This window comes from Rhipicephalus microplus, chromosome 9 (genome assembly GCF_043290135.1).
Source record: "Rhipicephalus microplus isolate Deutch F79 chromosome 9, USDA_Rmic, whole genome shotgun sequence".
Classification (NCBI taxonomy): Eukaryota; Metazoa; Arthropoda; class Arachnida; order Ixodida; family Ixodidae; genus Rhipicephalus; species Rhipicephalus microplus.
Genome location: NC_134708.1, coordinates 74627721 through 74647841, shown reverse-complemented (window position 1 = coordinate 74647841; position 20121 = coordinate 74627721). Strand labels below are relative to the sequence as shown.

Below are 20121 nucleotides of genomic sequence, written 5' to 3'. Positions count from 1 at the left end.
GGTACGACATGATTGCATGGCGAACACAAGCGAGAGACCCTAACATGAAAATTATGGCATGCGTGTCATGTAAGAACATGACTACATGCCAAGCTCACAATGCGCTTGCGGCCATTCCGCTAGTGCAAAATGTACAAAGCTTGGTATTGTGGTACCTGAATGGATGAGAAAGGTATGTGACTGGTGCAAAGATGATAATCATGAGATGCATGTCATGTAACAACATGATTACATGCTACGCTCATGATGTACTCTCGTTCGTTTCGCTAGCTTAACATGTACCAAATTCGGTATTACGTGACACGAACGGATGACACAGGTAAATGACACATCTAAACATGATAATCACGACATGCGTGCCATGTAACAACATGACTACATGCCACACTCACGATGCACTCGTGGCCGTTTCGCTAGCTTCACATATGCCAAATTTGGTATTACGTGACGTCAATGGATGACGAAGTTATGTGACTGGTGCAAACATGATAATCATGAAGTGCGTATCATGTGCCAACGTGACCACATGCCACAGTCAAAACGCCAATACCTTTGGACGTGACGCAGTGCGCGTGCTCGCCGGCGTTCATTTCTTCGTGTCACGCCGGTGTTGCCACGCCAGGCGCCGGTTCTGCCATATACTCGCAGGCGCGCGCCACGCAGCGTTGCTTTGGCGCATGCGCATTTCAGCGTGCCCGGCGTCCCTCCGTCACGAAAGGAGGCTGACGCAGTGCTGTCTGGGTAACGCATCGGCCCGAAATGCAGCATGTCGCATTTGGCGCCAGTTGCCGTCGGGCCACGCCGATGGACGCTGGTCGTGCCTGGCGTGAGATTATAGACTTCTCGCGTTTCGGTAACGCATAGCGTCGCTGTGCCCAGCGTGCGCGCGCGTCAACGCCACGTTGGAGTATAATGGGCCCTTCATGATGCAATCGCGGCCATTTCGCGAGCTCCACGTATAACAAACTAGGTGTTGCGTGACGTCAATGGATGACAAAAGTATATGACTGGTGCAAACATGATAATCATGACACGCGTGTCATGCGAGAACATGGAAACATACCACGTTTATAGCGTGCTCGCAGCCGTTTCTCTATCTTCACATATACTAAACTTGGCATCACGTGAAGTGAATAGAAAACGAAGGTAAACGACACATCCAAATATGATAATCATAACACGGAAGTCGTGAACGCATAATTTACCTCCACCTTGTAATGTTGTGGGGATTTTAAAGTGACATATTAACCCTCTTCATTCGTAGTTCGCATAGCATCGATTTCCACTGTACGTGAGATCTGCCAATTTTTTAAAAATTCCAACTTCGTGAGCGTTCGTTCGACGAAAATTTGTGCCACTCCCTTTCTCTGTCCTTATTTCAAGTTGAGCTCTCATTATTGAACATGTTCATATTACAGTGCCTAGATAACAAATGCAATGGCTTTTAGCCGTGTCAGTATAATTTGGCGAAATGGCTTCAGCTGTATCGTAAAGACGCAGTGAGGAACAGTGGTGATGACAATAATACCCAAGCTGGTTTTATTTGTACTGAATCAATAAACTTCCGCTTTTTAAATGCGAAGCATTTCTTAGCGACCTTTGCGTCTTCGCGCCTATCTATCTATCTATCTATCTATCTATCTATCTATCTATCTATCTATCTATCTATCTATCTATCTATCTATCTATCTATCTATCTATCTATCTATCTATCTATCTATCTATCTATCTATCTATCTATCTATCTATCTATCTATCTATCTATCTAACTAGCCGCCTACAACTTTTAGCTCTCCTGGCAGTTAGAATAATGGTATCAATACCAAACTTGGTATGGCGTAACATGACTCTATGACGAGCATATTTGACTAATCATAACATGAAAATCATCACATTGATCTCATGAATGTCATAATTTACATTTCATGGTCCCGCAGCTCTTGTGGTGCGTTCCTTCACATGACATGTTGCAAAACTGGTATGGTATGACATGATTGCATGGCGAACACAAGCGACAGACTCTAACGTGAAAATCATGACATGCGTGTCATGTAACCACATGACTACATGCCAAGCTCATGATGCACTCATGGGCGTTTCGCTAGCGTCACATATACCAAATTTGGTATTACGGTCCGTAAATGGATGACGAATGTATGATAGCAAACATGATAAACATGAGATGCGTGTCAAGTAACATGACTACATGCTACGCTCATGATGCACTCGCGGGCGTTTCGATATCTTCCCATGTGCCAAACTTGGTATTACGTGACGCGAACAGATGGCATAGGTAAATAACACATACAAACATGATAATCATGACATGCCTGTCATGTAACAACATGACTACATGCCACACCTATGATGCACTGGCGGTCGTTTCGCTAGCTCTACATATGTCAAATTTGGTATTACGGGACGCCAATGGATGACGAAGGTATGTGACTGGTGCAAACATGATAATCATGAGATGCGTGTCATGTGAGAACATGACTACATGCCACAGTCCAGGTGCCAATACATTTCGGCGTGTCGTTGTGGGCGTGCTCACCGGCGTTCATTTCGTCGGGTTATGCCGGCGTTGCCACACAGGCACCGGTCCTACCATATACTCGCAGGCGCACGCCGTGCAGCGTTGCTTTGATGCATGCGTGTTTCAGCGCGTCCGGCATTCCTCCGTCATGGAAAGAGGAAGACGCAGTGTTGTCTGGGTAACGCATCGGCGCGAAATTTGTCACGTCGCAATTCGCGCTGGTTGCCGTCGGGCCGCGCTGACGGATGCTGGTCGCGCTGGTCGCGCCGGTCGCGCCTGGCGTCAGACTATAGAGTGCTCGCGTTTTGCTAACGTAGTGTCACTGTGCCCAGTGTTCGCGTGCGTCAGCGCTACATTGGAGTAAATTGGACCCTTTACGATGCACTCGCAGCCGTTTTGCGAGCGCCACATAGAACAAATTTTGTGTTACATGACGTCAACGGAAGACGAAAGTGTATGACTGGTGCAAACATTGGTAATCCTGACACGCGTGTCATGTAAGAGCATGACAACACACCACGATTATAAACATGCTCGCGGTAGTTTCACTATCTCCACGTATACTAAATGTCGCATCACGTGACGAGAATAGATGAGGAAGGTAAATCACCCATCCAAACATGATAATCTTCACGCGGAAGTTATGCGCGGCATCATTTACCTCCACCTCGTTGCGTTCTGCTGATCCTAAAATACATATCAACTTTTCTCATTCGTGCTTCGCATATCATCGATTCCCACTGTACGAGGGATCTGCCAGTTTTTTATCAACTATTTCGAGCATGACTTCCTGTATCTTATTCTCACTGCCTTTTTTATCAATAAAAATTATGATTGTCGATTTTTTCCTGCTTGATAGATTGATATGTGGAGTTTAACGTCCCAAAACCACCATATGATTATGAGAGACGCCGTAGTCGAGGGCTCCGGAAATTTCGACCACCGATTTTTCCCTGCTGAACCTCAAATCTAACCTATCTCGCTTATTACTACAGATGCCTATCAATCGGCTAATATTATTATATAACCTGCATACATTAATGCTGGTATTGACTGTTCAATGTGCTTTCCTTGCTTGGAAAGAGGGAGGCTGAAGCCGAGTCGACTCCCCTCTAATTTGGCTTATAATTCCTGGAAATACGTCATAAATAACAAAGATGACAAAGGACATCCCTGTCGAAGCCCGCGTTGTATCTCTATAGGTTCAGATACCTGTTCTTCCCATTTGATAACTACCTTTTTACTTTTACAGATATCCTTTAGAAGATTAGTTATTCCGTCTTCCATATCTAGTGTGTCCGGTATTTCCCACAAGTCTTCTTCAATCCCACTATCGTAGGCTCCCTTGATATCTAGTAATGCCAGCCACAGGGGCCTGTGTTCTTTTTCCGCTATTCCGATACACTGTATCAATGAAAGCAGGTTGTCCTCCAACCTCCTTCGTTTACAAAACCCTTCTTGTAGTTCTCTGTGTTCTTCCTCATTCTCCACCCATGTATGTAGTCTTTCTTTTACTATCAGCATCACTAGCCTGTAAACTACTGATGTCACTGTTATAGCACGGTATTTGTTTATATCGACTTTGTCCCCCTTTCATTTATAAATTAAGCTCATCCTGCTTAGTTTCCACCCATTGGGAACTTTACCAGTCATTATTGCGTTGCTCGCTGCCTGTCTTAATGTTCGCTTCGAGTAAGGTCCTATTTTCTTTATTAGCATTATTGGGATGCCGCCAGGGCCTATTGATTTGCAATCAGGAATCTTTTTCTCTGCCGTTTCCCACTCTCGTTGCCCCAGTGGGGCCTCTGATTCGATTGGTTCATCCTCATCTGGTATGGTGCATGCAGTTCTTTTTTGGTGTTTAAATTTTTCTGTTGTCATTGTTGTTATATATTCTATTGCCTCATCCCGTTCTAGTATGACCCCTTGAAATTTAGTTATAAACCTCAGTGTCATCCTTGTCTTGTCTCAGACAAGTGAGATGGTTCAAAACTTTGCAGCTGCCTTTCTATCCTTTTTGTTTACTTCCGCCATCCATTGGACATCCTTTCTTCTAATCTTGTTACTGATCAAATCGGACGCTTCCATTCTGCATCTCAAAAAGTTATCGCAATTTTTCGACACCATCTTCCGCTCCACCCCTCGGTTTAGCATACCTGCGTTTCCTGGAGGCTTCCTGACGTCTTACTATGGCTCTCTTAACTTCCTTATCCCACCAGCTCTTGGGTTTGTGTCTTCTTTTCCAGGTTGATTTGACTCGTACCTTTGGAAGATTTAACCCGAACAATCGAGTTAGATTTGTGTACGTCCACTCTGTTTTAGTATCCTCGGTGATTGTTTTCTCAATCTCTTTAGTTGCTATTTCTATTTGCCTTTCTGAATAAATATTACCATGTGGTTGCTCCTAATGCCACCTTTCCAATTTCATTTCTTTTGTAAACCTCCGCTTGATACGTTTGCTATCACTACCTAAGCTTCTGGACCCATATTCATCTATGTTCAACCCACTTAGCTGTTCATACATACTATGTGACATAAGTGCGTAATATATCGTGGAGTGCAGCCTTCCCACCTCCTGTGTTATCTGCCCTTGGCATTTATTGGGGCTGTTGCAAATAATTAAATCATGCCTTCCACCCATATCCATTAGCATTCTGGCTGTCGGGTCAGTATATGCATCCATATCTTCTATGTGCGCATTCATATCTCCTTATATAATTACCCCGCACTCTTTTCCTACAGTTCGTCAATCTCATTTTCTATGCGATGCAGCATTTGTTGGTTTTCCTCTCTGGCTTTTGCCCCTGTCCACAAGTATACAAGACCCAGGAGCGTCATTTGCCCAGGAGCGTCATGATCATAAATCCCAGGAGCGTCATGAAACCTAGGAGCGTCATGATGATAGTCTGGCAGTGCCATCTCTAGGTCGGGTTAGTTCACAACGCCACCGCTAGCCTTAATTTCGTTGCATTTCAAAGGTACAGTTTCCCTTCTCTCAGTGGTAGTATATAGGTGTTCTGTGACTGCATGGCGTGACTTTCCCCTACATGCACCCGAGCAAGAGATGCTCCGCATCTAAAGGTATCCTTTGCTGCCCTTTCTTGTGCAAGCGGCGAGTGCTGCAAGCGGTGAGTTTGTGGACCGCCGAAATTTCCTCGATTTCTCAGAAATTGTACATGACTTTGCAACACACAGAGGTCGAATTCGTCCAGTAGCGTTACATGATCGCGGCCCCTTTTACCGTGAAACAGCGTCTTGGGTGAGAGCTTCATCGGCAAGCTGCTTCGTACGTTTTCGGCTTCATCCAGTTCGCACCATTCGAGCTGCCTGCTTTCCTATGAATTGCTTCTTGCTCCCCGTTTACCACGCCAGAAGTGCGGATGTTGTCCGATTTGTTGCGAGACATGGTTCCAGCAGTCAATAGAGCATCTTAGTTCGCTCGGTATTTGAAAAATCGTAGCTTAAAACGATGCCATGCCGTGATCGTGACGTCTGAGATATGAGCGGAAGTACTGGCAGCGTACTACAGGGTGTGACTGTCTGATGTCACGCGTTTATTATTGCGATAACAATTATATGGACGCTATCGGCTGAATTTCGCCGCCGGCGTCGGCGTCATGCACCGCTTTGTGTGCGTATATATATATATATATATATATATATATATATATATATATATATATATATATATATATATATATATATATATATATATATATATATATATATATATATATATATATATGAGAGCGCAAGAAAGAAAAAAATGCAGAAAAAAAGAAAGACTGGCCCGCGGAATTGAACGTGCGACATCCGCGTCGTGAATGCGAGGCGTTACCCATGTTTACAGACACTATGTACAGAAACAATGCCATGAAGGTCTCGAAAACGAGTGGTGGCAGTCCTGATGAGTATAAGCAGTCGGGGCTTCCACCCTCGACAACCACTCAGGAACAGACTCGTGTGTTTTCGTAAGTTCCACAAATTTAGTCATGCACTCCCGAAAGTACGTTCTTGCGGGTCGTGCATCTCAATGACAGTGAAATCCTGCCTTACGGGCCCGCCATAAACAGCGGAGGCCAGTTAACATAAAGTATACGGCAAAACTATCCTCATTTTCTATCGGCAGAAGTCTAATACCGAAAGGTTCTAGCGGGAATTCCGTTTTGATTGTCCTCTGCAATGCATTCCAAAAATACACTCCCTTCCAGCAATGCAAAAATAACAAAAACGTGGTCAATAGTTTCTGGCTTCTAACAAATGAGATAGTCTGACCACCAAGGTAGAAAGACACCCCGGTCTTTTAGAAATACCTTTACGTGCAAAGTGCCGGTGTGACGCCTAAAGAAGGTCTTTGCGGCAGGAGCCACTTGCATTATTTTAATTCTTTTTAGCACGGCCTGACCTTGACCTCTATTGTATATGACCCTGTACATTGAAATGGGTAAAGTTGTATCACAAGCATCTATGTAGAGCTTTTTGCGCGACACAGATAATAAGTACTGATTGGAAAATCTGACAGACAAAAAGCGGACACTCAAGATTACTTCCTTGAGATATCTGTGGAGATTGATGTGGTCTGTGCCCACTACATATCCAAGTAAAGGCCTCGTGAGCCTCAGTTGGCACACCGTACGCGGCAATGGATCACTCACGTTACGAAAAAAGAAAGACCTGTTTATGAGTTGACTTATGAATAGGTGTGAAAGCGCCAAACCACCTTTATTTACACGCCTAAATAAATTAGTTCGACTGCGTAGTTCACAATTTGAGGCCCACACGAACAGCGCGAAGAGATGGTGGAATTTCTGTATATTGGCCCGTGAACAATTCAGTACCTGCATCACGTACCACAGTTTCGAGACAAAGAACAAATTACAAACCGTAGCACTCGAGAACATTGATAGGTGATTCCCTTGCGACCTATTTGCCTTCAACTGAGTTTCTCTTGCCTGTTTTTGCCAATAGTCATCATTGTCTTTGTAGTGTTCAATAGTAGTACCCCTAGGTATTTGACAGGTGACGTCACCCACTTCATATTGGCGAAAAATTTCGGTGTGGATGACCACTCTCCGTGCCAAAAACCCGAGCACTTTCCCCAGTTCACCCGACTACCAGTGGCCTTGCTGAAACTCTTCACTTCAGTTAAAACCTCTGCCACACTTTCTTTGTTTCTGCAACAAACTGCGACATCATCCGCATATGCCAGAATTTTAACTTCTGATGTCTGCAACCTAAAACCATGAATGCTGCTGTTTTCACTTACTGCTAAGCATAACGTTTCTATATAGATGCTGAACAAAAGAGAGCTGAGCGGGCATCCCTGATGGACGAAACGCCTAATGCATATGGGGGCCCATAATGTATTATTAACTACTAAAGCTGTCAGGCAATTGCGATATGCCAAAGCCACACCATCTCTTATTATCAAACCAACATTCACATGGTCCAGTATGGCAAGAAGCAGGACATAAGGGACACAGTCAAATGCCTTTTCGAGATCGAGCAGCAAAATCGCCACACGACCTTCTGCAGCGTCGCAGCATTCGATAACGCATCGAATTTTCTGTATATTGGTCACAATGGAATGTTCCATAATAGCACAAGTTTGGTGAGACCCCAGCAATTTTTTGATGACACCCTGGAGTCGCTGCACAAGTACTTTCATCAAGAGTTTGTAGTTGCAATTAGTTAATGATGTATGGCCATATGACAAAACTAGTTTTAACTTCGCTCTCTCTTCGGTCCTTGGTATCGAAATAATATGGGCCTCACTAAAGGACCGAGGCAGGCTATCTAGTTTACTGACTCGTTAAAGACTTCTGTAAGCAGTCTGGATAACTCACGCTGGAATGTTTTATAAAACACAGCACTCAGGCCGTCAAGCCTCGGTGACTTACCAGTATTGAACTTATTTATGACCTTTTCTACTTCTGTTGTGATACAGGCTGTTTTAACACTGCTTTTGTGTCATCAGACAACCGCAGAATTCTATTGGGGAAAGACTCTTTGAACATCTCCTCCTCAACTGATCTAGAAGCGAATAGAGCCTCGTAGTGCTTAAAAAAGCCCGTTCAATGTTATCATTGTCTGCCGCCTCTATACGATTGCATTCGATAGTTTCTACATGGTTCCGCCTTGCGTGACTTTTCTTGAGTCCTAGTGGTCATTTCGTTGAATTTTCATCTACGCTCATTTGCATTGCTCTGGCTCATACTAGGACCCCTCGATAGCGTTCTTCATCATAGATCTCCAGCTTCTTTTTGATATTGCGCAAATCCTCGACATACACACCAGGCTTTTCACATTTCAGTGCTGTCAGTTTCTGTAGCGACAATTTTAGCTCTCTCTCTCTCTTTCTTATTCGATTCGAAGCAAGGACACTTGATCCCTCAATCGCTATCATTTTTATCCGCTGTTTCAAAAGGTGCCACTCTTCTCCTAATTTCTACACATATGAGCTTCTTCAATTAGTTTGATTTCATTCAGTATAGCAAGGTTGAAAGACTCGTCACTTACAAGATTGGAGTTAGTTTTCCCCTGATTCCACGAAAATCTACTGTATTCTTTCTTCGCACCTATCTGGCACACTACTAGGCAATGATCAGAAAAGGCAATCGTAACAACGTTATAGCAACTACATTGTGAAATTATGTCAACTGATATGTACAGTTAGTCTAATCGGACATTGCTTGCACTTTGAAAGTTGGTAAACTTGACTGCCTGGTAACTTTCTAGGCATTCTGCAACATCCACTAACTCACAGTCTCCAATCATCTGCGCCAGCACATCATTGCTTTTGTCTTTGAACTTTGACTGCTTGATCTATCTCTTTCTTTCCGTACACAATTGAAATTCTCTACCAACATAAGCTTCTTTTCACTGCACATGAACTGTCACACATGAACAAAAAAGTTTTGGCATTTATGCAACGTAGTTGGAGCATATACGCCAAAAACTCGTCATTCACTGTCACAATAAACAATGTCGCACAATACTAATCGGCCTGACGGATACTCCAATACATTCTGTACTACTAAACCAGGCAATTTTCTTACAAGAAGAATGCATCCCCCTGATCTACTTACTGCATGGCTCACAATGACAAAATACCGCGCCGTGAACTTTCGCTCCACGCTCTCTGTCCCCTCCTCACCCTCCACGTTCGTCTACTGCACTGCTAATATATCGAAACTTTCGTCCAACAACAACCGATACACTTGGCCTTGTTTATTCCTGGAAGCAAGGCCTCCAACATTCAGAGTTGCAAATCTGAGGAATAAGGCAGGAGCCATTTTAGCGTTGTGGGTGAAGTGGGCCCGGAGCATGGGGCTTACCTAGCACGCCTGACGTAACGCTAGACGCCTCTGGGACCGCCTGGTGGACCAGTCTCGCTACCCACTGAGAACGGATTGTCCACAGCTTTCCTCTCCATAGCACTACCAGGTCTTGCTCTGAGGCTGGCGCGTCTCGCAGTCGGCGTCTTCGCCGGCGGTTCCTGAACGCTCTTCTCGCCTTCTTTGTCTCCTTGCTAGACGCTTCTTCCAGAGACAGAGAGAGAGAGACAGAGAGAGAAAGAACATTAGTTGAACATAACGCGGAGCATTTAAAATGGCCGGGCCCTATTCCAGGGCTCCGCTGGCCCTAGCCATCATCTCTACCCGTTGGACCAGCCAGCGCTGATCAACAATGGCCGAGCTGGACAGCAGTGCCTCCTATTGTTCCTCTGTGTTGTTCATGTTGTGGTGTTCTTCATTGTGATGCGTACACTCCCACGTGATGTGAAACAGAGTTGGTGTGGCCCCACACCACGGACATATATCTCTGTATGCTGGGGGGTAGAATACATGCAGCATGTGTAAGTTCGTGTATGTGTTTGTTTGAATTCTGCGTAATGCCACCGATTCCATTGCTGTGAGTTTCTTATGCGGTGCTGGATACAGTTTTCTATCGTCCCTGTAGTACTGAAGAATTGTACTAAAGTTGGGGTCTAGGGGCGTTGGATCCTCTATTGCAGTGTGCAAGGACGCTCGGTGATTTGTGAAGCCTTGAGCCGCCTCATACGCAAACTGGTTCCTGGTGACGCCCTCGTGCCCTGGCGCGGTGTATTCAATTGGAAAGTTTTTATGAGCTTTGGTCCGAATTTGGAAGGCCTTGAAACATATTCTATCTTTATCGTAATTTCTACATGCAGCCTTCGAATCCGTGATTATTGTCATTGGGGCTTTTCGCTCCCTGCTCTCCTTGATTGCCAGTGCGATCGCTATCTCCTCCGCTTCTATGATAGAGGCTTGGGCTATGGAGGCACAACTTGTGTCGTTTCCTTTTCAGTCTGTGACCATGGCCACCATGTTCTTCGCATTTGTCTGATATGGGGCAGCGTCAGTAAATCTCGCCGTATTCAAATATTTTGTCTTTTTATCTATGTAAGCGGCTCTTGCTTTACGTCTTCCAGCATGTAAAACTGGGTCCATGTCCTTCGGTAGGGGGCATATCTTGTACCAGACTCTGACTGAGCACGACAATTCCTTAGCCCTTCCATGTGCCTGTACTTGTTCGCCGAAGCCGATCCTCTGCAGAAGTTTTCTGCCGGTTGGTGTCTGTAGCAGGCGGTTAATCTGGGTGGTCACTTGCGCCTCAGCCAACTCATCAAATATATTGTGAAGTCCGAGCGCTAATAGCTTCGCAGTTGAAGTGCTTTGTGGCAGTCGCAGAGCCGCTTTATACGCCATCATTGTTATTTTGTCTGCTTTTTCTTTCTCCTCTCTATTCATGCTGTAATAGGGTAGCGAGTATGTTAGTCTGCTGATGACTAAGCTCTTTATTAAACGAAGTACGTCTTGTTCTTTCAGTCCAGCACGATTGTTCGGTATTCGAACTATCATACGAACAGTTTGTTGAGCTGCTCGTTTAAGCATATTCAGTGTGTGGAGACATCGCTTATTGGGCGGTAACCACATCCCCAAGATTCGAACGGTCGTTTTCTATAGAATAATATTGCCGTCTAGCTTGACCTCAAGGCGGAGGCTTGGGCCTGTCCTTTGTTTTTTACTCTTGGAGAACCGAATGAGTTCCGATTTGTCTGCTGAGCACTGAAGCCCCCTTTCTTTAGTGTACTCTTCGATGGTTTTAGCGGCCAGTTGAAGCCGCTCTTCTTTTTCTGCCAAGCTACCCTTGGTTGTCCATATAGTGATGTCATCCGCATAGAAGGAGTGTCACATGTCGGGAATATCTTCAAGTTTTTTGGCTACACCAATCATGGCTATGTTGAAAAGCGTAGGCAAGATCACAGCGCCTTGTCGTGTGCCTTTGCTCGGTGCGTGGAAGACATTGGATTCGTCTTCTCCTAATCTGATAACAGCGGTTTTTTTAGTAAGGAAGTTCTGTACATATTTGTACGTCCTTTGACCACAGTTTGTCGCTGCTAGCCCATCTAATATGACCTTATGGCTTACGTTGTCGAAAGCGCCTTTTATATCGATGGCCATGACAATAGTATCTCCTGTTTTTGGAACATTTGCTAGTACTTCCTCCTTTAAAAGCAGAAGGATGTCCTGTGTCGAAAGGTTCGAGCGGAAACCAAACATGGTGTTTGGCAACAAGGTATTTTGTTCAAGGTGCCCTTGAAGTTTGGTATTTATTATTCTCTCAAACACTTTGCCTAAGCACGAGGTATGAAAGACATGTCGGAGATTTTGTATTGCCAATTTCTTTCCTGGTTTGGGTATCATAACTATTACAGCATGCTTCCATTGCTGAGGTATAGTGCCATTCACCCAGTGTTTGTTAATAAAGTTTAGAAGCGCTGTTATGGCTTCGTCATTCATGTTGCGAATCATGTCATTGGTGATTTGATCCGCCCCAGGCGCTGTGTTGCGTTTCATGCTGACGATTGCCGCTCTGACTCCGGCATGCGTGAAAGGTGCATCCAGTTCTGAGTTTCGGAGCCCAGTGTATTTAGCCTGGTAAGAGGCTGTGATGGCTCGGGTGCCGAAACACTTAATATAGATGTCTTGAAGGAGGTCATCTCGTGTGCCTGGATACGTGTGCAATAATCTTTCTAGAGATTTTTATCCTTCACGTTTAGTTTTCAGAAGGTCAATCATGGCTCTGAGGATATTCCATATCTTTGCTGTTCCTAAAATTCCATTTAGTGAATCGCAAAATTGTTCCCAGTTGGCCGTCGCGAGTTGATTAGCGTACTGTACGGCTTGCTGCGTTATTTCTTTAATTTTCGCTTTAAGTTTCTTATTTCGCTTTTGCCTTTTCCATCTTTTAGTGAGGTTTCTTCTTGCTTCCCACAGATGGAGAAGGTTAGCGTCTACTTCAGGAGTGTCATCTGTTCTGGCGACGGTTTTGGTGTGCATTTGATTTTCATTTCGAATTACTTTGCACCACTCGTCCAAGTCGTATATGGCAGTCACATGCGCTTTTAACGACTTTCTATATGCATGTCAGTCTGTAATTTTAGCTGTGCTGATGTGTTTGCGGATTCGGCCGGTGCGGATCGTGGTGCTTAGTATGTAATAATCACTGCCCAGGTTTTCAAGGGTGTTGTACCAGTCCACGCTGTGGCAGTTTTGTACTATCGTCAAGTCCGGACTTGTGCCCATGGATACGCTGTTGCATATTCTCGTTGGTATTGCAGGGTCAGTTAACAGCGTCATTTCCAGTTTCTCTATTTGTCTCGCGATATTCTTGCCTTTGGTGTCTTGCATCTTATATCCCCAGCTTGCATGCCTGGTGATAAAGTCTCCAACTATGACTAATGGATTCCCTTTCGCTAGTTTTGCTGTCTCTTGAAAGAGCTTGCCGAACGTTGCTTTCTTTTGTCTTCGGGTACTATAGATATTAAGTACGAAGGCGCTCTTTGCACGGCTCCATTCGCAGGTTATTTCTGTAGTCATATGCGGGATATCCGCCTCTTCAATGGGCTGATGACATATTGTTGTAATTAGTAATGTAGCAACTTTCCATTCTGCGTCTCCGGTACTGTAAGTTTCGTAGCCCCGTAATTTTGGTTGTGTTCCGGCTTCCTGCACTGCTATGACAGCAGGTTGCTTTTGTTGCGACGCCACCAGTTGCAACAGTTGCTCTCTTTTTCGCCGGAAACCACGGCAGTTCTACTGCCATATTTCGCACTTTTCTGACCGCTGCGTTTGATATCTAGCCATTATGCGTCTCCTGGTTCATGACCGACAATCCAGGCCTGTTGTAATTTTTCCCAGCTTTTTCTCTGATGTTGATGCCTGTGGCGTGCTTTCGCAAGGCTTTCGTGAATTTGATGCGTTGTCTGGATTTTCTTGTCCAGAATCTCTACCTTTCTATCTACCTTTATCATTATTTGCTCTATAACTGTGGGTATAAGTTACTTTAATGTTTCTTTCAGCATCGACGACGTAATCAGTGATTCGCCTCCTGCATTCAGTTGCGTCTGCAATTTCGGGCCACTCTGGGTGGGTGTAGGGTTTTGTTGCGGGTGCTGCGTTTGTTGCTTTTTTAGTTCCCTATTTTCGCGTTCTAGGTCACCTATTCTCACCCGCATTATCTCTAATTCGCGTTTTAAGCACGTGAGTTGTGGTGTTTGGTGTGAGTATAGGGAGGATTTTGCTGCCCAGCTCACCTGGTTCTTTGCTTTCTTTTTCTGCGCCTTCTTGCCCTTGTGCTGTTGTTGCTTTGCTTAGGCCTGCTTGTGGTCACCATTCCTGGAGTCGGAGCAGTCTCGAGAGCCGGACCTGGATCGGGATGTGGATCGAGACCTGGATCGGGAACTGTAACGGGCCCCGCGTGGCGGTGCAGAGTCCTCGCGGTCCGTGCTGAACCAGCGTCTCTTGAGTATGCCAGTGGTTTGTGGTGTGCTGTGTTGGTGCGACAGCAGCGACCGGCCCTTTTGAGGGACGCGTTTGAGTTTTTTGGTGCACTCCGATGCCGCCGTGGGATGGCGTCAGCCACACAGGGCACATTCTGGATCGCAAGTGTGGTCCTCAGGTGGGTCTCTTAGGCGACAGTTGCTGCACGCCTTTGTCATTGGTGTGGGACAAACATCCGTCCTATGTCCCTGGCTCTTGCAGAGTTTACAGTACTGCCGTGTGGGTTGATAAGGCACGCACTGCATTTCAACACCGTATTAATACACGAAGCGCGGCAGTATTGGTACATCGAACGGGATCACTGCAGTTTGTGACTGTCCGAGCATGCGGGCTTGAACAATTGTCACTCCTTGAGTGTGCATTCGGAGATGGCTCAGGAGTTCAGCTTCTGGCGTTTCGCGTTCTAATCCGTGTACCACTCCTTTCAAGTATCCAGCAGGAGTGGATATGTAGGTGTTTACGGCAGCACATATTTTGTGTCTGCCCAGCATACGCACGTGAACGACAAACACTGATTTCTTCTACTGAACTATATCGCAGTAGGTCATTAACTGATGAGACCATGTTGGGCCCTTGGCCAGACACCAACAGTGCAACTGCGGTCACAAGAGCAGTTATAACCTTTTTGGAAACAACTGGACTATGTGCGCGGCTATGAAATGTGTCTCAGCTAGAAGGAACACTACATACTCACCGCTCTATCTCACCATCGTCATTCATTAATCTTTCTTTTCCCCTTTCCCTTCCCCCAGTGTTGAGTAGCAGGCTAGAGCAAGCTATTGCTCAGGCCGACCTCTCTGCCTTTCTGTAAATAAAGTTACCTTACTTACCTGTTTACGGGATAGTTGGTGCCATTGAGCTCCAGTGTCTTTATCTTCAAAATCTTTTCTGCTACATCTTCGTATGGAGTGCTTGCAATAATTATGTTTGATCCGTTGTGAAGGCGAAGCAGAAATTTGTGGCTGTTACAGGCCTCCGGGTCACCGCTCGCATGTTCTACTGCTCGCGCAACCTGGTATGCTTTTAGTTCCTTCACAACTAACCCTGGTCTGGGCCGCATGGTAACCTTCATATTGTTTTTGGGCAGCGGCGCCGCGCGCGTTCGTCGTCGGAACCTTTCGGATGCTCTTCCGCGTCGCTCTTCTGCAAGCGTTCTAGCGCCGGAGTAGTTGCTCTCAGTTACACCTCGAGCAACGCTGTCATCACTCGCTGCGCGTTCTTGTTTCCTGATGAGTTTTCGCTGTCGCAATGACATTGCTACCTGCCACTGACCATTCTTGGCTTCGTCGTCGCGTTCCTACCCACAGTCAATTTCCTCGTTATCGGCATCGCTAGTAGATTCCCCTTGTAGCACCTCGTCAGGTGAAAGGCAATCTTCGTTGGCGTCCACTGCAGAGGTCACTTGGGTTTCGAAGTCTTGGTCATCCGCGTCCATAAGTGTCTGGGCTAGTTCCGGGTCGCTGTCCGTTGGGATTCGGGCAGGTGCAGCGTGGCGCTTGGGCCGAGAGCTGGCTGCCAGGACTTCGCGTTCCGCTATGCCGCGAGGCTTAGCGTGGTGGGTGGGCATGCTCTGCCGAAGGTCTTCACTTCTCAGAGGAAACCGGGTTGGCTTGTCCAAAAGCTGGTGTCAGCTAGTACCTGACGTCTTCCTGCACAATTCCCGTAGTTTCACTGGTAGTCACATGATTTTAACCGCTGCTAGGCACAATGATTGATGGAGCCGATGTGAACGCGTGTGCACTCCTCGGCGCCGCCTGGCGGTCCTCCTTCTTCCAGAGGTCTTTTAAATGTTGTACCGATAACGTTGTTTCCCGAGGCGCCAATGGCGTTCCGTGACCCTTTCTCCGAATGCAAGTCCGTGCTCACACGCGACGAGACACCTTTGGCAGGCCGGCCCTGTTTAGACGCCAGTTTAGACGCTCCACTAACCTGCCCGCTCAAATGCATTGTAACGCCCCGCCACGGTGGTCTAGTGGCTAAGGTACTCGGCTGCTGACCCGCAGGTCACGGGATCAAATCCCGGCTGTGGCGGCTGCATTTCCGATGGAGGCGGAAATGTTGTGGGCTCGTGTGCTCAGATTTGGGTGCACGTTAAAGAACCACAAGAGGTCAAAATTTTCGGGGCCCTCCACTACGGCGTCTCTCATAATCGAATGGTGGTTTTGGGACGTTAAACTCCACAAATCAATCAAATGCATTCTCACATCCCCCGAGGCCTTGGCTAGTGCGGCTGCACTATCTATTGATTCGTCCGTCGGTTCTGGTGGAGCGTCCACAGTAGACGTTGATGCATGGTAGTCTAGTGCAGACACACCCCCATCACCACTGCATGCCTTAGGCAGCGTCGTCTGCCTTGGTTACGTTCATAACATGCTGTGCTACATCCGTTGTGTCCACTGATCTTGTCACTGAGGCGTAGGAACGAACGCACTGTGCGTTGACAAGTCCGAAACGCCGGCAATGGGAACACCGAGGTACCTTGCACTCACGACGCACATGCCCCGTTCCATTGCAGCGAAGGCACTTCATAGGCCGACCGGTGGCGACCACTAGGGCTAATTCACCCGCAATCTGGATCTCGTGTGGCAGATCATCCACCATGATACCAGGGTTGAGCTCAATTAGCACGGTGCGTATTCTCGAACTTCTTCTCGTTAACACCTTCAACGCGCAAACGCTCCCGAATCACTTCCGTCACACGACCAAACGCTGCCAGCGCTGCACGCACATTGTTGATAGGTACGCCATAAAACACTCCATTAAGTCGCAGCCTCACTTGCTGCTCCTGCTGCTCCTGGGGGTTGATGACAAGGCAGCGTCTTCATTTGACCTGGAGTTTCTTTAGTTGAAGTAATCTCTCCATGCAAAAACACTGTGTTAAAAACAACACATCCTGTTGGCAGATTCGGCAAGATGATCTCAAATTCCTTGTAACTTCCATCTGTAAACCTGTTTCCGCGGCCACCAAGAACCGCTTTCACAGCTCCGCGGGAGCCCATGATTCTAGCGTCCGACGCGTGTGAGTGCTGGCGAAAGAATGAGCCACCGAGGGATATACTTCCTTCAACATTCAAACGGGAAGCTATTTATATCTACCACTTACCACTTTTGCCGGCATCACAGGGGAAGGGGGGGGGGGGGTAGACTATCGTGTTTTAGAGGCGAAGCTTCTTAAAGCGGCACCCGTTCGTCCCTCATCGTAGTCGTAGTGCGTAACCAGTCTTACGTTTTGACCTCGAAGGTGGTGCCGGTGGGGGATTTCGCCTGTGCGTTGTTGAACAATAAAAAATTCGCAGCGTGAGCGTTAACCAAAAGCCGAATTCTCCTGTCTTTCATTCCAAAATAGCAGCCATTGGCATGTAAATTCAGCGCCATCTGACAAGAAAGGGTTGCTAGGTTATACTCGCTGGGCGTAACCTCCTAGGTTTTAGAAAAGTTTAGTGAGCGTTGGGCCGCAGTGCCATGAATACAGTGAACTAGTGTATACCATGAACTCGAGGTGGTTAAAGGTGGGAAGTAGACACGAAGCGCAGGCCGTAAGACAGTGTGCGTGTGCCTCCTCTCGTTCAGTCCTTGGAATGTCCGCTGGATGGCAGTGCTTTTATATGAGGAATATATGATGAAAAGATGCGAGATGGTGGTACTTGGAGTGTTGAATAGGTGGGCGAATGGACACACAGACAGATGCATGGATGGACGCATGAGCGGACACAGGGGTGGCTGCATGGACGAACGTAGGGACGGACGCACGAACAGACGCACGCACGGACGGGCGGATGAATGGTCACACAGACGGACGCATGGACGGAAGCAAGGACGAATAGACGGATGAATGCTTCGCCCCACTCTCCATCATTCACTCCGCGGATATGCTGCCATTTTTTTAACTTGGGGCGCTGATTATGATCGCAAAGAAGTGAGAACCTAGGCTTACTTCCTATAACAATTTTAATATGCTGCTATCATATTCATTCCTTCACCTTTGCGGTGAAACTGTGACTTTCTTTTCAAACTTCCATCTTTTGTGTTGCTACCTAGGATTCAATCCCAACTCGAAGCTAATGAGGCAGCGTCTCCATGTGTCATACAAAATCTGCTGGCATTGGGAATTTTCCTGGTGCCCCATTTTACGACTGTAAAACCATCTATCCGCGAGGAAGTGGTAAGAATATCTCACTTTTGCTCTCCGGAGACGCAGATAAGTCGGAATAAATGGCAATTAAGTGCCTGCCAGGCACGCAGACAAAGTTTTGATGTAGTACGTGATTGCGCAATCACTATTTTTAGGGCGAAAATACAGAGTATTTCACGCACTACCTTTCCGTTTTAAACAAAAGGCAGAACCAGTGTATATTGCATGCAGCTTCAAAATATAATTAAAGGGCAAACGGCAAGCAGTGCCGTATGCATTGCATTGAAGCCTGCCACTAGAGCCCAAGAATTGCGTCTCATGTGAGACCGGACGTTGCTGACCAACATCAAGTAGTTTAGAGACGGCTTTCTGCCCCCCCCCCCCTCCCCCCCCCACAAAGTAGTACCGAGTGCTCTAAATCGTTAAAAACTTTTTCTAAACCCATCGGTATATGAACTAACTATTGGAAGAACGTTCTTGCTATATTGTCATCATCAGAGAGTGCAAATGGCTTGCCTTTGATTTGATGTGCAAGAAGAACAGGAAAGCTGTGTTGTCTGCGTTCACAGGTATAAATCCAGAATAAGCATCCAGATCTTTGCAGGGCTCTGGCAAACATACTTTGCTGCGCTTTCGATAGTTCCTAAAGTTCTCAATGTTAATATCATCGTTTGTGGCGTAGAGAATATTCTCCTGCAACACATCTCTGCAAAACAGACAAATCTCTCACTTTTTAGAAAGTAAGACAATTTGTTTTTGAATAAAGAAAACACCACCTTCTTACAATAGGCTCACAAAACACAGATCAATTAAGTCAAGTGGTAGGACTTAAAAGAAAAATCTGTACTCAAGCACTCCGTACAAGTGGTTAACGAGCAAAGCTCAAACGTGCGGCCACAAGGGGTTGCAGACGTCGAAGCTGAAGTCAAAGTGCCGCTCTAGAAGCTCCCACCGAAAGCGTTTCCACCATTGACACACCGACGTTGCTCTGCCAGCAACGCCGCTTCTTCGGCTCACCGCGGTCACTTGATTCCGGATCGAATGGCTGCTGGATCCGCAGTGCGCAGCTGCCGCCACCCGGGCCTGTCTTTTGAATTCTTCCACAGATCAGCCGTCGGCGTTGTTCTTGGAAAGTTGTGTGCTCTTCGGGAATTCGTTGTATCCCTTTTATGAAAAGATGTATAGCGAGCGCTTGCTATCACGGTTGCCATGTTTGCCCAATTTGTGCCCCTTCGGCTACTGTTTTTAGGCCGGATGTGCTGGAAGTATTGCCTTGGTTATTGGGCTGCTTTGTGGCTATTTTCTTTTTGTTTGAATTTAAGCAAACTTATCAATGTCTAGTGACGCTGGAGCCTCTGGTGCTCGAGTATATGGTGTCATAACAAAAGAGTCAAAGCATGCTTCTAACTCTGAATATTGAATTTGATGATTATATACAGTGCTTATTAGAGCAAGGAACATTTGATGGTCAAAGAGCACTAGTATCTGAGACAAAATATGCGGGCAGTGGGTATGGTGAATGTGTATATAGGAACCTAAAATTCCTCGCACTAAAGGCGAGTAAAACATATAGTGAATAAAAT

General features: G+C 46.2%; 1 protein-coding gene across 1 annotated transcript in view; it reads right to left on the bottom strand.

Annotated features, from left to right (window-relative positions):
• The window catches only part of LOC119164757 (venom serine carboxypeptidase), a 63496-nt gene extending 47523 nt beyond the window's left edge, over positions 1–15973 (bottom strand). Inside the window, exon 1 of the mRNA XM_075874497.1 lies at positions 15761–15973. Within this exon, the coding sequence (XP_075730612.1) occupies positions 15761–15973 (213 nt within the window). The remainder of the gene's footprint in view (positions 1–15760) is intronic.
• Between the last annotated feature and the right edge of the window lie 4148 nt (positions 15974–20121).